We start from the raw sequence: 22,151 nt of genomic DNA, 5'->3' as shown, positions 1-22,151 counted from the left end.
TGGAGGATGGCTGCCATAGGGGGAGGGGGCGTCCAGCCAAGGGGGAGAAAAAGGGGGTGGCGGCCAAGAGGGGGGGTGAAGGGAAAAAAAGGGGTGGCCACCTAGGGTTTTTGTGGGAGAAAGAAACGACGCCTCAGATGACTTCTATCTTTGCATCCAATGGCCCACAACCCTTTACCTCATCCACGCACCAGAGATTAACTTTTGGTCAACATTTTTTTTGAGATATTACACTCTACCCCCCTTAAAAAGAATTCGACCTCGAATTCGGCCACTCCAAGCAAAACACCCAAGGTACCCCATATAGCACCACAATTCAAAACATGGGTCCATTATTGGTCTTAATTAACACAAGAACTTCTACCTTGGACTAATTGTCTAAGGAAACTACACGACCTGACATCAAGCATGAAACAACATGTAATGAAGCTCAAAGCATGTCATAGTTGCAATCAACACTCCAATTTCACACCATCAAATTTGGATGCAGCTATACATCAACATCAATGTCTTAAGACAACACTCTTTTATGAAGGGGTAATATGCACCAAGCACAACCCTTACCAACTTCAACCATTAATTTTAATTAAATGGTGAAACATCTACACCCGACGAATGTATAAGAAGATCAAACACCTCACCTTAAAGCACTATGAAACAAGTAGTTCTATTGGAACAAAACTCCTAATCTTCCTAAACCTTATTCTTGCCATCATGAAAAGATAATCATGTAATCTAACATTCCTTGCACCCCACCAAAAGGGAGAAAATCTATAGAACTAGTGGAGCAATAAAGCCAAAAGAAGCCAATAACATCTTGTGCGGCATAGTTCATCGAAGAAATGCCAAAAACTCTACATAGAGCACTGATAGCCCAACAACAACACAATACTTGCTTAACCCATGTCACTATACTTCATTCAACATCTCAACTAAGAAAAATATCCAACTAGTAAGGATAACCTACACATAATATAAGTCTTCATCTACTGTAGTTCAGAAACTTACATTTCATTCTATCATACGATGCACTCAAAGTACCAGACATACAAAGTCAATAATAATAACCCCTAATCCTTCACACATTTGACAAACATATTAAGCTGATGTAAACACCACATGATCTAGGAATAGGTGACTAGCCACACCCAACCAACTCTAGGCTAGGTGTTGGGGACTTGTTCTCAAATGCTAAGAATTAAGAACAAGGCAACACAAAAAATGTTAAGTGTTAAGGTCCTTCGTCCTCCATAACGATATATCCCTTCGGGATATAAAGCATCTCGGACGAAGGTTACGAAGGACATACCTTCGTAAGCATAACAACGAAGAATGAAGCATTCACATAAATCATAGAATATGAAATAAAAATTTAAATATTGTCATAGAATTATCTCTACTTGTATTAATGAATATAAATGGCTTTGTATTACAAATGTACCTTCGGTCCTGCAGAAGGCAAAAGTACAAGCGTGATGTGAAAGCAAATGACAGGTTCCCGTGAATAGTACAGAGGTACTGTTCATCTATTTATAGGCACAGGTCGCAGCCTGTGACAAATTACAATTATGCCCCTTGCGAAAGTTTATAGCATTGACTCAGACCTATATGTATAAAAAGGTCATTCTATCTCTATGTCGGTTTAAAACGCCGAAGCTCCATGAAAAGGGACCTTCGGCCATCTCTTGGAGACGACTTCAGCCGAAGCTGCTTCTTCGTGTGAGACCTTCGGCGCACCGAAGCACGACCCCAACAGTAGCCCCTTTCGCGGTGCTAGATCGTTCTTCGTAACGAGCTTGACCCGTGAAAAAAGCCTCTTCAGCTTCGGGAAGCCGAAGGTCCAAAAAACACCTTCCCTGAGCTCGTTGCGGAGAAACGATCCGACTTCCGAGCGCGTGTCGGTCCCACCTTGCAGAGTTACTGTTTGATCCTTGCGGTCCACTGCGCAGCGGGTACAAGTTACGGCGCGCCTGGTGTAACAATTCCGCCGCTTCGCCTTCTTACCTGCAGTACTATATAAACAAGCAGGTAGGTGTGAAGTTACCACAGCATTCATTGCTATTTGCACTGTTTTGCTGCCGAAATTTTCCATCATAGCCGAAGCTTAAATCCCAAAATCGAACGAAGGTCCGTCTCGACGCTTGCTTCGTCAGAAAGAAGAGCTTCGGGAAAAAAGAAAAAAGGAAAAGGTTTCTGACTTCCCCAAACTCAGAATCAAATGGCGAGAGTGCGATCTACTGCCAAAGTTGTTCGTGAGGGAGACGAAGCCGAAAATTCAGGCACTGTGCCCATCTCCGAAGCGATGCAGCGCTCCGGTCTAGTGACTGCGGAAGAGGGGCTTGGTGCCGAAGCAAACCCGACAACAGCCGAAGAAGAAAACATTGATGGGACTGACTCCGAAGATGACTACGACATTGCTACACCCAGCAAGCCCAGTCACCTGGATTTTGGAAAATCAACTGTTTCAAAAGCTGACCTTGCGAAGATGGTAAAAGCAGGTTTTTTCAATGAAGATCAGAAGAAGCTACTTCGCTTCGGGGGAGAGGAGTCTACCCCGAAGCCAGAGAAGGATGAGATTGTAATTTTCAAAAGCTTTTTAAAAGCTGGGCTGAGATTTCCTCTCCATGGAATTATTGGAGATGTGTTGCAAAAATTTGGCATTTATTTTCACCAATTGACTCCTAACGCCATCGTTAGACTCAATGTTTATATCTGGGCCCTCCGAAGCCAAGCTGTGGAACCGTTTGCCGACAGCTTCTGCCGAGCCCACGAATTACATTACCAAACAAAGGCCAGAACAGACGGACTACACGATAATTTCGGCTGTTACAATTTTGCCTACCGGAAGACAACAAAGTGTCCTGTCATCAGCTACCGAAGCAAATGGCCAGCAGGCTGGAAGTCTGAGTGGTTCTACGTAAAAGTTGACGAAGACAGAGAAAAATTGGTACAAAGCCCTCTGGAATTAATCTTCGGAGAGACGAGGCCACGCTGCCGCATCGGTGATTTAAAGGGTCCCACCTGGGCTGCTCTGGGTGAATTTGAAATTATCTCAAAAAATATTGGCACCAGGGATCTAGTTCAGGAATTCTTGGCATTCAGGGTTTTCCCTACTCTAAAAGAGTGGGAAATGCCGAAGCTGGAGGGAGAGAAGAAGGAGGGGGAGCTAGTTCGTCTGCCTTATCACTTTAAATTCAAGAAGTACTTTAAGAAACCCTGCAAAGAGTGGTTAGACACAGTTGAGACAATGTGCAATGAAATCTTGGGGAATTACTCCAAAAAGGAGGATCAATTAATGACAGCAGCCTTCGGCACCCGACCGAAGCGAAGGCTGAACCGAGTATTCGATGCCCTGGGCCTCGAGTATCCAGACTATGAGCAGTTGAATAAGGGTGCCGAAGGCCACAAAAGAAAAAGAGTGGCTGAAACCGAAACTCTGATCAGAGGTGAAGAAGGACCAGCAAAGAAAAAGAAAATTATCAAGAAAAGAACAATATCCACTCCGAAGCGCCAATCTCCCGAAGAAGAGGGGTCCCCCACACCGCCTTCTACCAGCGACGTGGATGAAATTTTAAAGGTAATGACTGAACCCATGCCCACGAAGCTAAGTCCACTAGGGCTCCAACTGACGAAGCTTTTTCGAAAGGTGGACGAGCCGGATCAGACGAAGACAAGCAAACCCAAGCGGCAAAGAATCATTGCGGTAACTGAAGTTATCGATAAGACGCCGCCAAGGGCGTCAATCCAAAAATCGGCAGCTGCCGAAGATACAGCAATCGTCGAGGGCGTAGCTTCGGGGGTCGCGGCTACCGAAGCCGCTACAGCCGAAGATACAAACTTAAAATCCACGATTGAGAATATCAACAAGATTTTGGAAGACATGGCTGCGGAAGAAGCTGGTGCGACTACTGAAAAAACCATGGCCACAGTGCCTGAGAAAGGAAAAGAAATAGCCGAAGACCCTCCGGACGACGAAGCCTACTCTTTCCAGAACTTAGTTGGGCAAAAACTGACGAAGGACGAAATAGAAGAACTTAAAGACTACGCCAAGTCTTGCGGCTACAAGTCAGGTGCCCTCCTATTTGGGGGCATTGATGACGAACAACTGGGCTGCATCCGGGACTCAGCTGGAGCTAAGGTCATCGGTACTCTATCAAAGAGTATCGGTTTTCCGAAGCTAGAGACAGACATCAGCCGCTATCGACGACAACATATCGTCGGCAGCTTATTTTATTCAAATTTCAAGGTAAACATCCTTCTCCCTAACTTCTATTGTTTTTTAATAATGGCAATATTCTTTAACGAAGGTTGTTTATTTGTAGAGCATGCTTCTAAGCAAAGCTTTGAGGATGCAGCAAGATCTAGAAGATAAGAAGCACGAAGCTATAATTGAAAATTTGGAGAACAAAATAAAGGAGCAATCAGATGCTTTTGAGAAAAAGAACTTTGAGCTCCAGGCAGCCGAAGGCTTACTGGCGGAAGCTGAAGCAAAAATATCAGAACTAAACTCGAAGCTTCTCCGCCAGTCCGAGCAGTTCGAACGAGAAAAACAAGATCTCAATGAAAAACTTGAAGCCGAAGCTCAGCAGAATTCAGATTTGAGAAAACTACTGACAAATCTTCAAGAAAAATGCCTGGAATTTAGCAACAAGTGCATTCAACGATTGAGAAAGATTTTTTACTCGGTTGGAGCTAGCAGCGAAAAATTTACCCCCTCAGCTGAAGATCTACCGAAAACCTTTGAACACATTGAGGGGGAGATTGACGAGCTCGACGAAGTCATAGCTGGGCATGGTGACTTCTGTGCCTGGGTGGCTTCTCGAGGGACCGCTGCTGCATTTCTGAAGGCCGGCTGCGAACACGGAAAAATTGTCAACAGGCCCAACTTCACCTTATCTCCATCAATCCTGGATGATATGCCTGACCTCGCCCGAAGCATCTCCAATAGATTTATAAAAATGATATGGACAAAAGGCGGGCGGGAGAAAGCTGGAGACGAAGCACGAAGTCATCTTGAACCAGTAAGAAATGATACTTCGGAGTTACCTTTTCCTTTGCTCTTGATTTTTGCTCATAAACTCTTAATTTATGTAGGATGACGAAGGTGAAGATGATGCCTAAATTATGTCGTCGAAGCTGAAACTTAATGAAGATCAGTAGAAGTGTACTGTAGAAAAATTCAGGATATTTTTGTAACAATTCTTGTAAACACAACTAGACTATCTTCAAGGAACTTTGTACATACCTTGTAATATATTCTTACCCTTTGCTTGAGGCGCTTTGTTGTGGACGAAATCAGTATTTTGAGCTGAAGGCGAAAAAACACCTTCCCTTCTTTTCGTACACAACGAAGCCTAAAAGGTCGCTTCCTCTTTTTGCCGAAGCTTTGCTTTTTTGTACATGACAAAACATAAAAGACTACTTCTCCTTTCTGCCGAAGCTTTTCTGTACAAAACATTAAAAACTACTTTTCTTTTCTGCCGAAGCCTTCCTTTACAAAACATAAAAAACTACTTCTCTTTTCTGCCGAAGCTTTCCTTTACATGACAAAACATAAAAGACTACTACTCTTTTACACAACGATTCATAAAAATCCAGTTCTCCCTTATACTGAAACTTTTCTTTGTGCCAAAGCAACGGAACTTTTCACTTTTGCACACAACATAGCGTAACAAGTCATAAAAAGGCACTTCTCCGAAGCTTTTTTGCCGAAGCAGCCACTTGGGAACACAAATGCTATGAATGAATGCTTATGCATGCGAATGTTATGATGTAATGTAATGCACGAATGAATGTCCGAAGCATATGTCCGAAGCCATATTGTCAGGCATTACTTGGAAACAACCACACATTAGCTCTGCATTCCCTTAGGAACGACTTTGGAGCTTCTTCGCCTCTTACTTAGGCAATATCAGCGTTGACTTTTCGCTGTAAGCTCTGCATCCCCTTAGGGACGTCTTTGGAGCTTCTTCGTCTTTTACTTAGACGGTATAAGCTCTGCATTCCCTTGGGAACGTCTTTGGAGCTTCTTCGCCTTTTACTTTCGGCGGAATCAGCGTTGACTTTTCGCTGTAAGCTCTGCATCCCCTTAGGGACGTCTTCGGAGCTCTTTCTCTTTTTCAGTTTCGGCACTCGATGGTGCGCTCTCAGCTTTTACATGTACATCTTTGGGGGATTTTGCTCTTATAAAACTAAAAAGAAAGATTACATGTGATGGCCCCATTAAAAACCTTTCTCCCCCTTTAGAAAGGAAAAGGGTGCCATGAAAAAGAAAAGAAAAGTCAAAATTACATCGAGTTATACATAAAACCGCCGAAGCTCATCCGCATTCCAAGATCTTGGAATTTCATTGCCATCCATGTCCTTCAGTCTGTACGAACCAGGCCTTGACGAAGATGCTACTAAGAAAGGCCCTTCCCATTTCAGTTGCAATTTGCCCACTGTATCCGGATTGGCCACTCTCCGAAGCACCAAGTGTCCTGGCTCAATATTTTTTAGCCGGACCTTTCTATCTCGCCATTTAACTGTTTCAGCCTGGTACTTATTGATATTCTCCACGGCCTGGAGCCTGATCCCTTCTAAGGCATCTTTTTCCACGAGACAAGTATCTTCGGGACCTGATTCTGCCGAAGCTACCACTCTTATTGATCCAGCTTTGGCCTCTTCCGGGGTTATTGCTTCGTCACCAAATAACAACTTAAATGGGGTAAAGCCTGTAGATCTTGATGCTGTTGTGTTATGGCTCCATACCACTTTGGTAAGCTGATCTGGCCACTTTCCCCTTGGTTGATTGAAGATTAGCTTCATTATTCCTGTCATTATGATGCCGTTGGCCCTTTCAACAAGCCCATTTGACTCCGGGTGCCTAACTGACGCAAAGTGGATCTTCGTGCCAATTTGATCACAAAAATTTCTGAATTCTTCGGAGTCAAATTGTGTTCCATTATCTACAGTTATAGCCTTCGGCACTCCGAAGCGACAGACAATATTCTGCCAGAAAAATTTTTGGACAGTGGCCGAAGTTATTGTAGCTAATGGCTTCGCCTCAATCCACTTGGAAAATATTCCACAGCAACTACAACATATTTCAGATTGCCTTGAGCTGGTGGTAATGGGCCCAGCAAATCGAGGCCCCACCTTTGCAATGGCCAGATGGGTTGTATTAGCTGTGTCAAAGACGAAGGCTGTTTTTGATCTCTTGCACATTTCTGACAACCTTCGCACTTTTGAACTAACTCAGCTGCATCCGAAGCTGCCTTCGGCCAATAAAATCCTTGACGGAACACTTTTCCAAGTAACGGCCTGGATCCGATGTGGGATCCACAAAGGCCTGCATGTATCTCCTTCATCAACTCTATACCTTCGGCTCTAGACAAGCACTTGAGCAGCGGGGCACAAACTCCATGCTTGTATAACTCCCCTTCTATAATGATATACGGGCGAGCTCTTGCCTCTATTCTTTTATTATAAGCTTCGTCATCTGATAGAAAGTTGCCCTGAAGGTAAGAAATTATTTCAGTTCTCCAATCTTCACTGTACACAGGAGAAATAGTAAGAACTGCTCTTTCAAGTAACTCTACTGAAGGTGCCTTTATTGTTTCGAAGAATACATCCGAAGGTAACGGCAGCCCCTGTGCTGCAGACCTGGCTAACAAATCAGCATGTTCATTTTGCCCTCGAGGGATATTCTTAACAGAAAATCCTTCGAAGGAAGCTTCGATCCTTCGGACTGTGTCTAGGTATTTTTCAAGCTTCGGGTCTTTAGCCTTGCAACTTTTGTCGATATGACCCGCAACAATCTGAGAATCAGTTTTAAGGATCGCCCTCCTGATCCCCATCGCCTTTAGTTTCCGAAGACCCAGGAGCAAGGCTTCGTACTCAGCAATATTATTTGTGCAGCTGAAGTCCAGTCTTGCTGCATAGCAAGTTTTAACCTTGGACGGTGAAACCAAAACAGCAGCTGCTCCTGCTCCGAAGGTTCCCCAGGAGCCATCACAAAACACTGTCCAAGCTTCGGCATCTTTATTCGCTTCTTCGCCCTGAGCCCCTGGCGTCCAGTCGGCAATAAAATCTGCCAATGCTTGAGACTGGATCGAGGATCTGTGCACATAATCAATGTAAAATTCATTAAGCTCCGCAGCCCATTTTCCAATTCGGCCAGTAGCTTCTTTATTTCTCATGATATCTTTCAACGGCTGCGAAGAAGGAACAATAATATTATATGCCTGAAAATAATGCCGAAGCTTCCTGGATGCCATTAGAACGGCATACAACACCTTCTCCAGTTCTGTATAATTTTTCTTTGAGACACTAAGGACTTCAGATACAAAATATACTGGGACCTGCTTCTTGATTTGTCCATCAAACTTCTCCTGCACAAGTGCCGCACTTACTGCTGAGTGCGAAGCTGCCACATACAACAACAGAGGAGCCCCTGGCACTGGTGGAGTTAATGTTGTTAGATCTATCAGGTATTGCTTGAGTTCTTCGAAAGCTTTTTGTTGAGCTGGGCCCCATTGAAAGACTTCAGCTGATTTTAGCACCTCGAAGAAGGGTAGATTTCTTTCCGCTGATCTGGATATAAATCTGTTAAGAGATGCCAGTCTTCCTGTCAATCTTTGGGCCCCCTTTCTTGTGGTTGGTGGCTCCATTCGAAGTATAGCTTCGATTTTATTTGGGTTAGCTTCAATTCCCTTTGTTGAAACCAAGCATCCAAGGAACTTACCCTTCTTCACTCCAAAGACACATTTTTCTGGATTCAGCTTCAGACCAGCTTGTCTGAAGCTGGCGAAGGTCTCCTGCAGATCAGCAATATGGTCTTCTTGCTTCGTGCTTTTTACAATAATGTCATCAACATAGGTCAACACATTTCTGCCTATCTGAGATTGGAGAACCTTCGCAGTCATCCTGCTGAAACTCCCTCCAGCATTCTTAAGCCCCTCAGGCATCCGAAGATAGCAATATGTACCACTTGGGGTTATGAAACTAGTCTTCGGCTCATCCTCCTTTTTCATCCAGATTTGATGATAGCCTGAGTAACAATCCAGGAGACTCATGAGTTCCGAAGAAGCTGCTGCATCAACTAAAGAGTCTATCCTTGGCAGCGGGAACTCATCCTTCGGACAAGCCTTGTTGAGATCTGTGAAATCAATACACATTCTCCACTTTCCATTGGCCTTCTTCACCATAACAGTGTTAGCTAGCCATTCTGGATACTTCACTTCTCTGATAACTCCTGCACTTAGGAGTCTTTTTACTTCGTTGCGAGCCCCTTCGGCCTTGTCATCAGACATTTTCCGAAGCCTCTGCTTGCGGGGTCTGAAGGATGGGTCAACATTGAGCGAATGTTCAATAACATCCCGATTCACTCCACAAAGATCATTGGCTGACCATGCAAAAACATCTTTATTGTTGAATAGAAACCTTATCAAGGTTTTCTCTTGATCTTCAGATAATTGCGAGCCCAATAGCACCTTCTGCTCTGCTATATCTTCACACAGCAGCATGAGCTTCGGCTGATCAGCCGAAGCTGCTTTTTCCCTCCTGAACTTATACTGTTCACAAGCTTCAACTCCATCTATATTATGGATTGCCTTGGAATCAGTCCAGCTTCCTTCGGCCCTTCTGGCAGCTTCCTGACTCCCATGAATAGCAATAGGCCCTTGGTCCGAAGGTATCTTCATGCAGAGATAAGCTGGGTGAAGAATTGCTTCAAAAGCATTTAGGGTACCACGACCAATGATGGCGTTGTAGGGGTATTCCATGTCAACAATATCAAACACAATTTGCTCAGTCCTTGTGTTATTAACAAATCCGAAGGTTACCGGCATGGTAATCTTCCCGAGTGCCACAATCTGCCGCCCTCCGAAGCCACAAAGAGGGTGCGTAGCATCATGAATCTTGTCTTCAGGCTCTTGCATCTGTCTGAAGGCTTTGGCAAATATAATGTCAGCTGCACTGCCTGTGTCAACTAGGACATTGTGAACCAGAAACCCTTTGATCACACAAGAAATGACCATAGCATCATTGTGAGGATAGTCCTTGAGCTGAAGATCTTCCTGAGAGAAAGTAATTGGAATGTGAGACCATTTTGACTTAATGAAGGGTCCCTGCACTCCAACATGCTGCACCCTTCTCTGAGCCTCCTTCTTCTGCTTTTTGTTAGCTGGCTCTGAGCAAGAACCGCCTGTTATCGGGAGCACCAGCTTCGAAGCCGAAGCAGCTCCAGCTTGAGTGTTGAACGAAGCCATCAGCTCAGAAAGGTGGAAGTGAGTTGACCGGAGGTGGGCGCCAATGTTGGGGACTTGTTCTCAAATGCTAAGAATTAAGAACAAGGCAACACAAAAAATGTTAAGTGTTAAGGTCCTTCGTCCTCCATAACGATATATCCCTTCGGGATATAAAGCATCTCGGACGAAGGTTACGAAGGACATACCTTCGTAAGCATAACAACGAAGAATGAAGCATTCACATAAATCATAGAATATGAAATAAAAATTTAAATATTGTCATAGAATTATCTCTACTTGTATTAATGAATATAAATGGCTTTGTATTACAAATGTACCTTCGGTCCTGCAGAAGGCAAAAGTACAAGCGTGATGTGAAAGCAAATGACAGGTTCCCGTGAATAGTACAGAGGTACTGTTCATCTATTTATAGGCACAGGTCGCAGCCTGTGACAAATTACAATTATGCCCCTTGCGAAAGTTTATAGCATTGACTCAGACCTATATGTATAAAAAGGTCATTCTATCTCTATGTCGGTTTAAAACGCCGAAGCTCCATGAAAAGGGACCTTCGGCCATCTCTTGGAGACGACTTCAGCCGAAGCTGCTTCTTCGTGTGAGACCTTCGGCGCACCGAAGCACGACCCCAACACTAGGCAAGGACTTCCTTCAAACCAATAGATAGGTGGTCTAAAAAAATGGCTCCACAAGCATGCATCGAAAAGGGAACCATCAGATCCTCAATGTATCAATACATAATCAATGGATCAAGAGAATCAAAGATTTATTCTACAATTAGTATGACTAACAGGCAACCACTTTAAACCACATCTAGGCTTTGTGGCAACTAAAACACACAATATGAGAGAGACATGTAAGCCATTCTGGCTATGAAAAGACTTCCCCCAAAAATCCATATAAAGTACCAATATTCATTTCTTTCAAAACTGGTTTCTCAACATAAACAATCATTCTTTGCAATGATAGTTGGAGCTATCCACCAACCGCTCAACAACTTAAATTCAAATTGATGATTACCTTGTACCCCAAAACACGCAATTCACACTCCTCTTAGAAACATCCACAATCAAGCATATATAACAATATTATTGTAATAAAACTCAACCATGAAAAACATGGTGAAAACAACATAGGCATACTTGTATATCACAAGCATAATAACAACTTCATTCTCACCAATGACCAGCGATATCTACCGCATTAATAAAACAATATCAAAATTTCAGAAATAAATTATATCAAGCATTAAGCCATAAACAACTTACCACATCACCGTAAAGGAATAGGGAGGGGTGAAACTATTGTCATCTGCACTCCAAAGACATTAATATATATCAAAGATATTTGAACCCATACCCTTCCTATATGTGCAAGTGTGTCAAATTTATCTTCAAATTGCCAAGAATCTAAAGCCTATGCTTTGATACCAACTGTAACACCCCGGGATCCACAAACACCCCAGAATGCTACTAAACTACACATCTAATATTCATATATAAAATTTCGACAACATCTCCTTTGAAAATTGCATAAACGGGGGAAGCAACAAAGTATAAATAGATATCATGATAAGAAAACATATAAGACATTAATAATCTGCTAGCAATGGGAAGACAACCATAACAACATGAACTGAATTAATCAGTGCGCACGACTAGTTAAAAACAAACATCCTTTGACAAGAAGTTTCTAATTAAATCATGGCTGCGTCTGGGCAGCATTATTATGAGAATGAAGGTGGATGTGCTGCTACTTCCCACTCCCCTTGATGAGCAACAAGCACCTGCATTGAGTAATGCAAGAGTGAGATGAAACATCTCAGCAAGCTAATTGTTCTGACGAGATATTTAAACCACAAATTGAATTCATCAACATTTTAAAAGAGTCACAATTAAAAATCAGAAATGCTTGTAGATATAGAACTCAGTAGTCCCACTATAACCAATACCATCTCATTTCCTCGAACAACCACAATAGGTTCTATAACACTTCCATGAGTCAACAATACCTGCAAATATCACTTCAATGTATGCATAGGAATGCAATGTGTAGGTACTCTATCTTCATACCTCTGGGGGTATAAAACCACATCATCTGCAAATATCACTTCAATGAATGCATATGAATGCAATGCATATGTCCTCTGCCTTCATACCTCTAAGGGTATGAAGCCGCATCGTACCCCTTCTCGGGCAACGTACGATGCTAAGTTGTACCGGTACGGTCGGACCATAGGTCACGACAAAACTTCATATGCAAATGAGTCATGCAATGTATATGGCATGCTACATTTATCAATAAACTTCACTTCCTTCAGATACAACACAAACCTCAAATAATACTTCATTTACCTTCAGATACAATACCAACCTCAAATAATACTTCATTTACCTTCAGGGGTGTGAATTAATCTCATGAGTCATACTCAAATCATAATCATCATCAATATATGATTGAGCATCAGTATAATGCAAGCAAGTAAAGCATCACCATAGAGTCCAATTATGAAAGAATCTGATACTTCTGAATATTAGAGTGTAGGCGATAGAAATAACAGGTCAGAACGGAAGCAACCACCGCTACATTCACTTGCCTTCATTGAAGAAGAAGAAATGTACTAGACATGATCTGGAGTGTAGCCACCTGCTAATGGGCATAAAACTTAGTACAAATATTTCACAAACATTTGCCATCAATCAACAAAACACTCCTACACTTGAAACCAAGACCCAGTGGAAAGACTCCCACCCTGAACCACATGCCATACAGCAGCAACGCTGTTTGTTAATTTTGTATCTTTAAAATTAAAACAGCGGTGATATCAAACAAATACTCTAGGAGTATCTACACAAAATACTCTACAACTTCAGTATTCAATAGATAATTAAATTCTGCCATCTACAAGTTCTAAAACATCTGACAAGATAACTGACTGAATCTGTTTTATACAGCAGTATGGTTAACTTTAAAATTCGATATCTCCAAAACTGCTGAACCAAAAATTATGAAATTCTGCTGGAAGTAAGAACTTTTATCCCTCTACAAAAGTCTCCATAGTTGCAAGAGCCAATTCGGCCATTTACTAGATGAAACCCACCAGTGAACAGACCCACTCATTTTTGTCAGGTAAACAGGAACAGCCACAGTAAAACAAACATAACTGGAGTTTCACAAATCATATGAATGCACTCTTTAACAATCTGGAAAGCTTATAAAACTATCTACAACTTCTTTTACCAACCCACAGTTTAATTCTGTTGATAAAATTGCCTAAATCTTAAGAGAACAGATTCTGCACAGAATTATGAGACTGAAAAACTGCTATAGTAAAACTGCAATAACTTTCTGGTCGGATGTCCGATTGAGGTGTTCTTCGCGGCCACGGAAAGATCTACAAATTATCTACGACTCATACATAGACCTTTTATTTTTTTGAGGCCACTAAGACCACGGAAAACTGGCATGAACAGAAACTGTCGAATCTGCCATTCTGCAGAAAACTAAATTCGAGATCAAAATCTAACCCCACATCAAATCCAACCTCTAATCCTTTAATTCCCATGATCCACAACCTCCAAAATCCTATAATTACAGGGAGGAACAAGGATCTCATCCATACCTAGGGTTTCCCCAAGAAATCTTCAAGAGGAGATGGGGAAGAACATCTCCTTGATCCTCTCTTCCTCTTCAATTCAACGTGCCCCTCCTTTTCTCGATCCTTGCTGCGTAGGGGGAGATCTTGGGGGAGGAAGCAATGGAGGATGGCTGCCATAGGGGGAGGGGGCGTCCAGCCAAGGGGGAGAAAAAGGGGGTGGCGGCCAAGAGGGGGGGTGAAGGGAAAAAAAGGGGTGGCCACCTAGGGTTTTTGTGGGAGAAAGAAACGACGCCTCAGATGACTTCTATCTTTGCATCCAATGGCCCACAACCCTTTACCTCATCCACGCACCAGAGATTAACTTTTGGTCAACATTTTTTTTTGAGATATTACATCGCCCTCCACCAACTCCATTTTGGTGAGCAAGGTAGCGTCATTTCCCTCATGAGAGATCTTGAGGGTATCCCAGATTTGCTTGGCGTTATCCAAGCCACTCACTTTGTTATATTCATCCCTGCACAATGAAGCTAGAAGAACAGTAGTAGCTTGTGCATTCTTATGGATTTGCTCATTAATGAATATAGGACTATCCGAACTATTAAAGTGCATTCCACTATCTACAATCTCCCATATACTAGGATGGAGAGAGAATAGGTGACTACGCATTTTGTGGCTCCAAAATCCGTAGTCCTCCCCATCAAAGTGTGGGGGCTTGCCGAGTGGAATGGAAAGCAAATGTGAATTTGAACTTTGCGGAATACGAGAGTAGTCAAAGGAAAAGTTAGAATTAACCGGTTTCCTTTGCTCGTAGTCGTTGTGGTCGTCGTCCTTTTGGGAAGAAGTAGACTCATCACTGTCGTCGTAGTAGACGATCTCCTTGATGCGCCTCGTCTTCTTCTTCTTCCCTTCCTTTCGTCTATGACCTGAGCCGGAGTCGGTAGGCTTGTCATCTTTGGGCTCATTGACGAAGGACTCCTTTTCCTTATCATTGATCACGATTCCCTTCCCCTTAGGATCCATCTCTTCGGGCGGTTAGTCCCTTTCTTGAAGAGAACGGCTCTGATACCAATTGAGAGCACCTAGAGGGGGGGTGAATAGGTGATCCTGTAAATCTTGAAAACTTAAGCCACAAAACTTTGATTAAGTGTTAGCACAGTTAATGCCAAGTGGCTAGAGCGAAGATCTTGCACAATATGATAATCACAAGAAGATCAACACAGAGAGGACACAGTGATTTATCCCGTGGTTCGGCCAAGTACAAAACTTGCCTACTCCACGTTGTGGCGTCCCAACGGACGAGAGTTGCACTCAACTCCTCTCAAGTGATCCAATGATCAACTTGAATACCACAGTGTTATGCTTTTCTTCTCAATATCCCGTTTGCGAGGAATCTCCACAACTTGGAGCCTCTCGCCCTTACACTTGAGATTCACAAAGAAATACGGAGTAAGGAGGGAACTAGCAACGCACACAAGACTCAAAATCAGAGCAACAACGCGCACACAAGCAGCAACAAGAGCTCGCAACACAACTCAAAGAGTTCACAACTCCACAAGAGCTCTATATGCTATCACAATGAAACAAATGCGCGAGATCGATGTCTTGGTGCTTAGAGATGTTGTAGGAATGCTTGGTGTACTCCTCCATGCGCCTAGGGGTCCCTTTTATAGCCCCAAGGCAGCTAGGAGCCGTTGAAAACAAATCTGGAAGGCCATCCTTGCCTTCTGTCGTCGGGCGCACCGGACAGTCCGGTGCACACCGGACACTGTCCGGTGCCCGATTTATTTCCTTATACAGCGCAGCCGACCGTTGCCGACCGTTGCAGATCTGGCGCACCGGACAGTCCGGTGCACACCGGACAGTCCGGTGCCTCCTTCCGACCGTTGGCCAGACCACGTGTCGCGCGCAGATTCCGCGGCCGACCGTTGGCTCGGGCCGACCGTTGGCTTGGGCCGACCGTTGGCTCACCGGACAGTCCGGTGCACACCGGACAGTCCGGTGAATTTTAGCCGTACGCCGTCGGCAAATTCCCGAGAGCGGCGTCTTCAGGTCGAGGCAGCCTGGCGCACCGGACACTGTCCGGTGCACCACCGGACAGTCCGGTGCCCCAGACCGAAACAACCTGTTGGCTGTACACAGCCAACATTCTCCTTTTCTTCTTCTCTCTGTTTCTGACACTTAGACAGATATATTAGTACACAAAACCAATGTACTAAGGCTTAGAAACATACCTTTACTTGTGATTTGCACTTTGTTCATCCATGGGCATGGATTCACATTTAAGCACTTGTGTTTGCACTCAATCACCAAAATACTTAGAAATGGCCCAAAGGCACATTTCCTTTTCAGTCCCCCTTCGCGAGGGGGTCCGCAGATGGCTCGGCAGGTTCTGAGGGAGGAGAAGATACGGCTATATTACTATTACAAGCCATAAACAAGTCTGAAATCAAAAATTACAACAAAGAGCCGAAAACCACTAGTCAATATCTAATTGCTCTTCGGGATCTGCACTTTTTTCAGTGGCCTCTGCTATTTTCCTAGCGTCATGAATGCCTTTCTCGCTTTTTCGTATAATTTCCTGGGCCATTTCCCGACCACCATTGTCCCAGATGTCGGTGAAAATTTTTCCACCAACCAGGCTCGCTTCGGCCGATGGGTCTTTTATATCTTCAGGGGATAAGGCGGCTTCGGATTGTGCTAAGAATTTTACATGGTCACAACCTTTCCTCTCCAAAATGGTAGCAATCCCCCTGGCACCCGAAAAGGCGCATATGTCTCCTCGACTATTTAAAATTTCTTCAAAAGCTTCAGCTTCGTGGCTGATCCATCCAATTGGGCCTTGTCCCAATAAAAGAGCAAACCGCGCCGAAGGCTCTCTGGCATTCTTCGGCTGCTTCATCCATTTCCACCTTCGGCCTCCGGAGGCCGAAGCTTTGCCAGATAGGACGCATAATGATATCTTTAATATCTTCCCGTGTTTTCAAGTCATTCTTCACATAAAACCATTCTGTCATCCAGTCGACGGGCCACCTCTTTCAAAAGGTTGGCATGAGACAGCTTGACCCAGACGGGGCGCCCGAAGCTGTAGCAGCCAAAATTGTTGTGATACTGCTCTTTACCCCAGGGTTTTGTTTCATACAATAGTTCATGTATGTTGCAGAAACTTTTTGCATTTGGTTCTAAACCTTGGCTCCTCACGGCCCAGACGAAGATGCCCATCCTTATGATTGCTTCGGGGGTAATTTGATGAAGGCAGATTTCAAATATCTTCAGTATTTCCACGACAAAACTGCTCAAAGGAAACCGCAGTCCAGCCTTTAAGAAGCTTCAGAATATCACGACTTCATTCTCCTCGGGAGTCAGACAGGTTTTCTCTCCTTCGTCAGCCCTCACAATAGACAAGTCCCGAAAATATCTACCCCTCATATTGTCAAGATGGCTTTGTTTAATACTTGATTTCCCAAAAACCGCATGGCTTGGTCGCCAAGGTCGATTTTCCCAATCTTCACCACCACTATCCACATCATAGCTGTCACTGTCGCCAGTGTCTTCAGATAAACCCTCTAAAATCTCCCTGGTAATCTTCTCTGTATTTGTCTTTGCCACTGATTGAAGAAAGCCGAGATGCATCTCCTCAGAAAGGCTCAGCTTCGATTCAGCAACAGCTTTCTTATCTTCAGACATCTTCGAAAATACTGAGAAAGTGCTCTCGAAACCGAAGCTTAAAAATTTAAAAAGCCAAGCAAGTGTTGTTGCGCACAGGCTAAAAGTCGAGTGAGCAAGCGCAGATGGCAAGAAAGCGTGCCAAATAAACTCGTGGTGAGCTCTTATTTATACACCTAGTGCGTTGAAAACTGGAGGGTCCCGCTTGTCAATGATTGTTGCTATTCTAGCAAAGGGAAGGTGTTTTTTCGGACCTTCGGCTTAAGGCCTTCGTCCATGTCGCAATATGAATTTATCATTCTAGCAAATTAATATTGCGAGGGGCTACTGTTGGGGGCCTTCGGCTTCCGAAGGTCCTCAAAAACATGATTTGACAATGTTTTCCAAGTGTAGCATATGAGCAGGTGTCTTCGGAATCGGATTATGAGTATACAAGAGCACAGTTAGGACGAAGCCTGAACGAGACGAAAGATGATTATGATGAAGGTCTAGATGATCACGAAGCTGTACGAAGGAAAGCTTCAGCATGATAGCAGAAAAGGGGAACCGACTTAAAGATGAAAAGGCAAATTAGTCCTCGAAGAATTACTATAGAGTTATTAGCAAATGTAAAGGGCATGTATGTAATTGTACATGGGCTGTGTCTCTTGCCTATAAATAGATGAACAGTATTCTCGTACTGTTCAGCCTGACTGGCCATTCGCTTTTTGCATCACGACTGTACCTTTACTTTCCGTCAAACCGAAGGTACATTTATAATTTGTTATTCTGGATATGGTAATGCAAATAAAAATAAGTTGATGATAATATCTATATTATTTTTTCGTATTTCGTATATGAATTCTTCCTTATCATCTATTGTGTTTACGAAGGTTTTTTCCTTCACAACCTTCGTCCGGGATTCATTATATCCGAAGGGACATAATGTCTTGAAGGACGAAGGGCTTTAATATTTAACACTTTTTATGTTGCCTTGTTTTTAATTCTTAGCATTTGAGAACAAGTCCCCAACAACTACTATATCACATCACAAAAAACTAATCTAGAATTCATTATTTTCTTTTGTAACCATACATATATTATAATATATGTCTAGATAAGATATTTTAATGTCACAATACTATTTTATTTTTATACTCTGTGGGACAATGTTTTCATATTTTACATCCGTTTTTTATCTGTTATCTATTTGTTCCGTTCGTTTTTATCATCCCGCTAGTCCAGTTTTCAATGGTCCTATTTTGGAATAAAAATGTGAAAATAAAAATGGGAGAAGAATTTTCCTGACCGATTCGATGGCTGCGTGGGAGAGCATACGAGGGAGGTGAGGGAAAGTAAGGAAAAAGGATAAAGTTATTATAAACATTTCATCTATTTTAACAATACGAAGGTGATAGCTGCCAAAGTTGAAGCTATAGGTGTACATTTGGGCCGGGCCAGATGGGCCGGCCCGAAGCACGGAAAAAAAGCACGGCCCAGGCACGGCACGACACGAAATAATTTAGTGCCGGGCCGGCACGGCCCGTTATATCGGGCCGGGTTTGGGCCGAGGTCACGGCCCATGGGCGGGCACGGGCACGGCCCGTTTAGGGCAGGCACGAAATGGCCCATATAGAGGCACGAAAAGACACATATATTTATTAAAACCACACTACATTCCACACTTTCATATACTTGATAAAGAACACAAAACTAGAGATAATGCTAGTTAGATGTTTTTTGTAGCTTTGAATTAGAGTGTGTGATGTAATTTTGCTTTTGTTATGAACATTAGACAATAAACTGAACTTACGAACTTTGTATAGAGCTGGTTATACTTTTTTCCTTCTAACAAAATGATTTATAAACGAGATAGTCATTACATAGTTGTGGTAACTTTAATTAATACAAATATTAATTTTGATTTTGTTCAAATTTATTTGTTTTATTAATTTTTTTGAATTTAGGGCTCTAATGTGAATTTTGGGACAAAAATTGAATTTCGGGCCAAAAATTGAATTTCGGGCCCTAATGTGAATTTCGGGCCAAAAAATGAATTTCGGGCTTTTATAATTTCGGGCCGCCCGAAATGAGCCCGGCACGTTTAATCAATTACGGGCCGGGCCGTGGGCCGAGGGCTAGGCCCATGGGTCGGCCCGGCATGGCCCGAAATTCAAACGGGCCGGGCCGGCCCGAAATTCAAACAATACGGGCCTTTTCGGGCTTGGGCCGGGCCAGGCCGGACGGCCCGAATGTACACCTATAGTTGAAGCTACAAAAAGCTGTTTTATTGAGAAACAGTTGTGTTGTGGTTAAAGCTGGAGATTTACAAAATAATGCCGTAGAAAGCACGTGCAACTGTGTTTTTCAGAAAACTTTGTTCAGATCTGGATTTCACTTGGTACACCCATGTTTCGCTGCTCTTCCTATAATCCTATACCTCGCCTACAAAATTATAGAAAGTGCGTAGGGACACGGAACAGGAATCAGAGCGCAAGCTTGAGGTTGTCAGGACAGGAGTCGCTGACGTCCGGCCGTCGGTACGGCTCCGTGCGGACGGCGGCGACCCGAGCCTTGCGCTTCTCCATGAACCGCTGCAGCGACGCCTTCCTCGCAACTGGCAGGTCAGCGCCCGCAGACGCAGAGCCGGAGACATGGTCGCGGCGCTTGGCACCGATCGCCTCTGTTTCTGCACGTTCCGCTGCTGCGCCGGCGGCGAGGCGAAGCAGGCCCGCCGCCTTGTCGGCGGGGACGTCAGCGAGCACCAGCACACGCCCTCCGTACACGATGGTCAACTGCGCCGGCGCCGGCGCCGGCGCCGCCTGAGGCAGGTCTAGGTCGGCAGGGCTGGCGTCGACGTCGGCGCCCGGCATGAGCGGGAGCGGCCGCAGAGGCGCGGGCGGCCTCGCGTGCATCCTCTCGGATTCGGCCGCCTTGACGTACTGGCTGAGCGCCCCGCACGCCGCCGCGAACCGGCTTCTCGCTGCCGCAGCGCCGCCCGTGCCTACTGGAGTAGTAACCGCTGTTGCCGCCATCGTCGCCGTCGAGCTGCTTGCTGCTGCCGCGCGCTACCTTGGGTTGCTGGGAGTTGGGAGGACCTTGCTTGCTTCCCGGTTTCGTGCGTGAGGTGAAATTGTTTGGTTTGGCTTGGGCTTTGGGGTTGTGGACTTGGGAGCTCCATTTTATAGGAAAGGGAGCGAGGAATAGTCGGGGATGTCATGACATGGGTGTGAAGCCGCGCGACTCGGTGGGTCGTCGGCACGAACAACACGTGAAAGTTGTGGTGGGGAGCCGCAAAACTAAAACAACGAGCCGCTGGACAGCTGTATGCACAGGTGGTGAAGTGGACGACTTGGCCGACTGGCCGTGGGCCATCGTATGAGATCACGATCACATACGAACATGGTTCTATAAGTTTTGAGATATCCATGGATCAAACGAACATGGTGTTAAACACCAAAGTGAGGATCGGACGGTCTGCACGCGCATAGCTAATTAGGGTTTCGAGTTTTGTGCTACGATTGTTAGTTAAATTTACGGGATTAACTCGGGAGATCAGTTTGTAACGGGTCCAGCCCCCCTCCGATCCTCTATAAATATGGAGGATTACGGCCGATTAAAATGATCAATCGAATCAACAACCAATTTATCTCGCATTTATTTCTTGTACATTTAGTAGTAGTTCTAGTTTAGCCTTCAATCCCTAAATTCTCCGTTTCTCTTCGACTCTACGTCGATTATAGGAGTCTAGGTCGGTCTGCCGAGCCTAGACAACACCTAAGATCTCTCCTCACCGACGGGTCCCTCCCGGGAGCGAGATCCAGGCGCCGCCGGCGACTTCCGTCGCCCCTGCGCACGCGCGGACCGTCCGGCCATCAGGCAGAAAACCCTTAGCCCTGTCTCAGGTCGCGGACCGTCCGGCCCCTAGCCGCAAACCGTCCGCGCCTGTGCAGCGAGCACAGCCGCCGGTTCTCACGCAGTGATTGGCGCCCCAAAAAGCCACTAACACACTTTTTGGCGACTTTGCTGGGGACAATTTCATACAGACCTATCAAGATCGGCCCTCAATGGCCGGTTCAAAGGATAGCTCTGAAGTTTCCACCAACAATATCATCAAGCTGACATGGAAAACCTTGCCGGCTGAAGAACAGCTCCTGTTCGAGGAGCGCCAGGAGCAGCTGATCCAGAAAGCAAAGGCGAAATTCCTGGCCAACTTCAAGGTGGACAGGAACAACAAAATCGTTCGGCAACGGGCGACAGATCTGGCTTCACTCCGACCTACTACGAATACCCCCAATGTAAGTAGCACCAATGAGCTTCAATATTTTAAAGCTTACATAGACGAACAGCGAGAGTAGATACAACGTATCGTAGGGGATATACAAAATGATCATAAAAGGCTAGTGTGTGCGCTTGATAAGTCTACTATTGTAAATCTTTCTTCGCACGAGGTTGAACTGAGGGAATACACACGTGATTCATCGGCTACAGGTTGTCACGACCTATCACAACCCCTTTATGGGATGCCGATAGACATGTACCCTGAGCAACAACAGCCTCCCACGCACATCGGCGATAAATTTATCGATATGTGCATGTCCGAACCGTCCACATGTGAGCGCGGACCGTCCGGGTCAGCGGCGACCGGTCCCATTTTAAGAAGC

The 22,151-nt window shown here is 44.5% G+C and overlaps 1 protein-coding gene across 1 annotated transcript; it reads right to left on the bottom strand.

Moving 5' to 3' along the window:
- Positions 1 to 19,773: 19,773 nt before the first annotated feature.
- Positions 19,774 to 20,643, bottom strand: gpm925 (ZIM motif family protein). The gene has a single exon (NM_001157789.3). The coding sequence runs from the start codon at positions 20,520 to 20,522 to the stop codon at positions 19,974 to 19,976; it is 549 nt and encodes a 182-aa protein (NP_001151261.1). The 5' UTR covers positions 20,523 to 20,643; the 3' UTR covers positions 19,774 to 19,973.
- Between the last annotated feature and the right edge of the window lie 1,508 nt (positions 20,644 to 22,151).

The sequence above is a fragment of the Zea mays genome, chromosome 1, assembly GCF_902167145.1.
Source record: "Zea mays cultivar B73 chromosome 1, Zm-B73-REFERENCE-NAM-5.0, whole genome shotgun sequence".
In the NCBI taxonomy this organism is placed as follows: Eukaryota; Viridiplantae; Streptophyta; class Magnoliopsida; order Poales; family Poaceae; genus Zea; species Zea mays.
The sequence above is the reverse complement of the archived record's forward strand: the minus strand, read 5'-3'. Positions and strand labels throughout refer to the sequence as shown.

Coding starts and splice junctions, on each gene's coding strand:
- gpm925 (NM_001157789.3), bottom strand. CDS start 20,522: ATGGCGGCAACAGCGGTTACTACTCCAGTAGGCACGGGCGGCGCTGCG.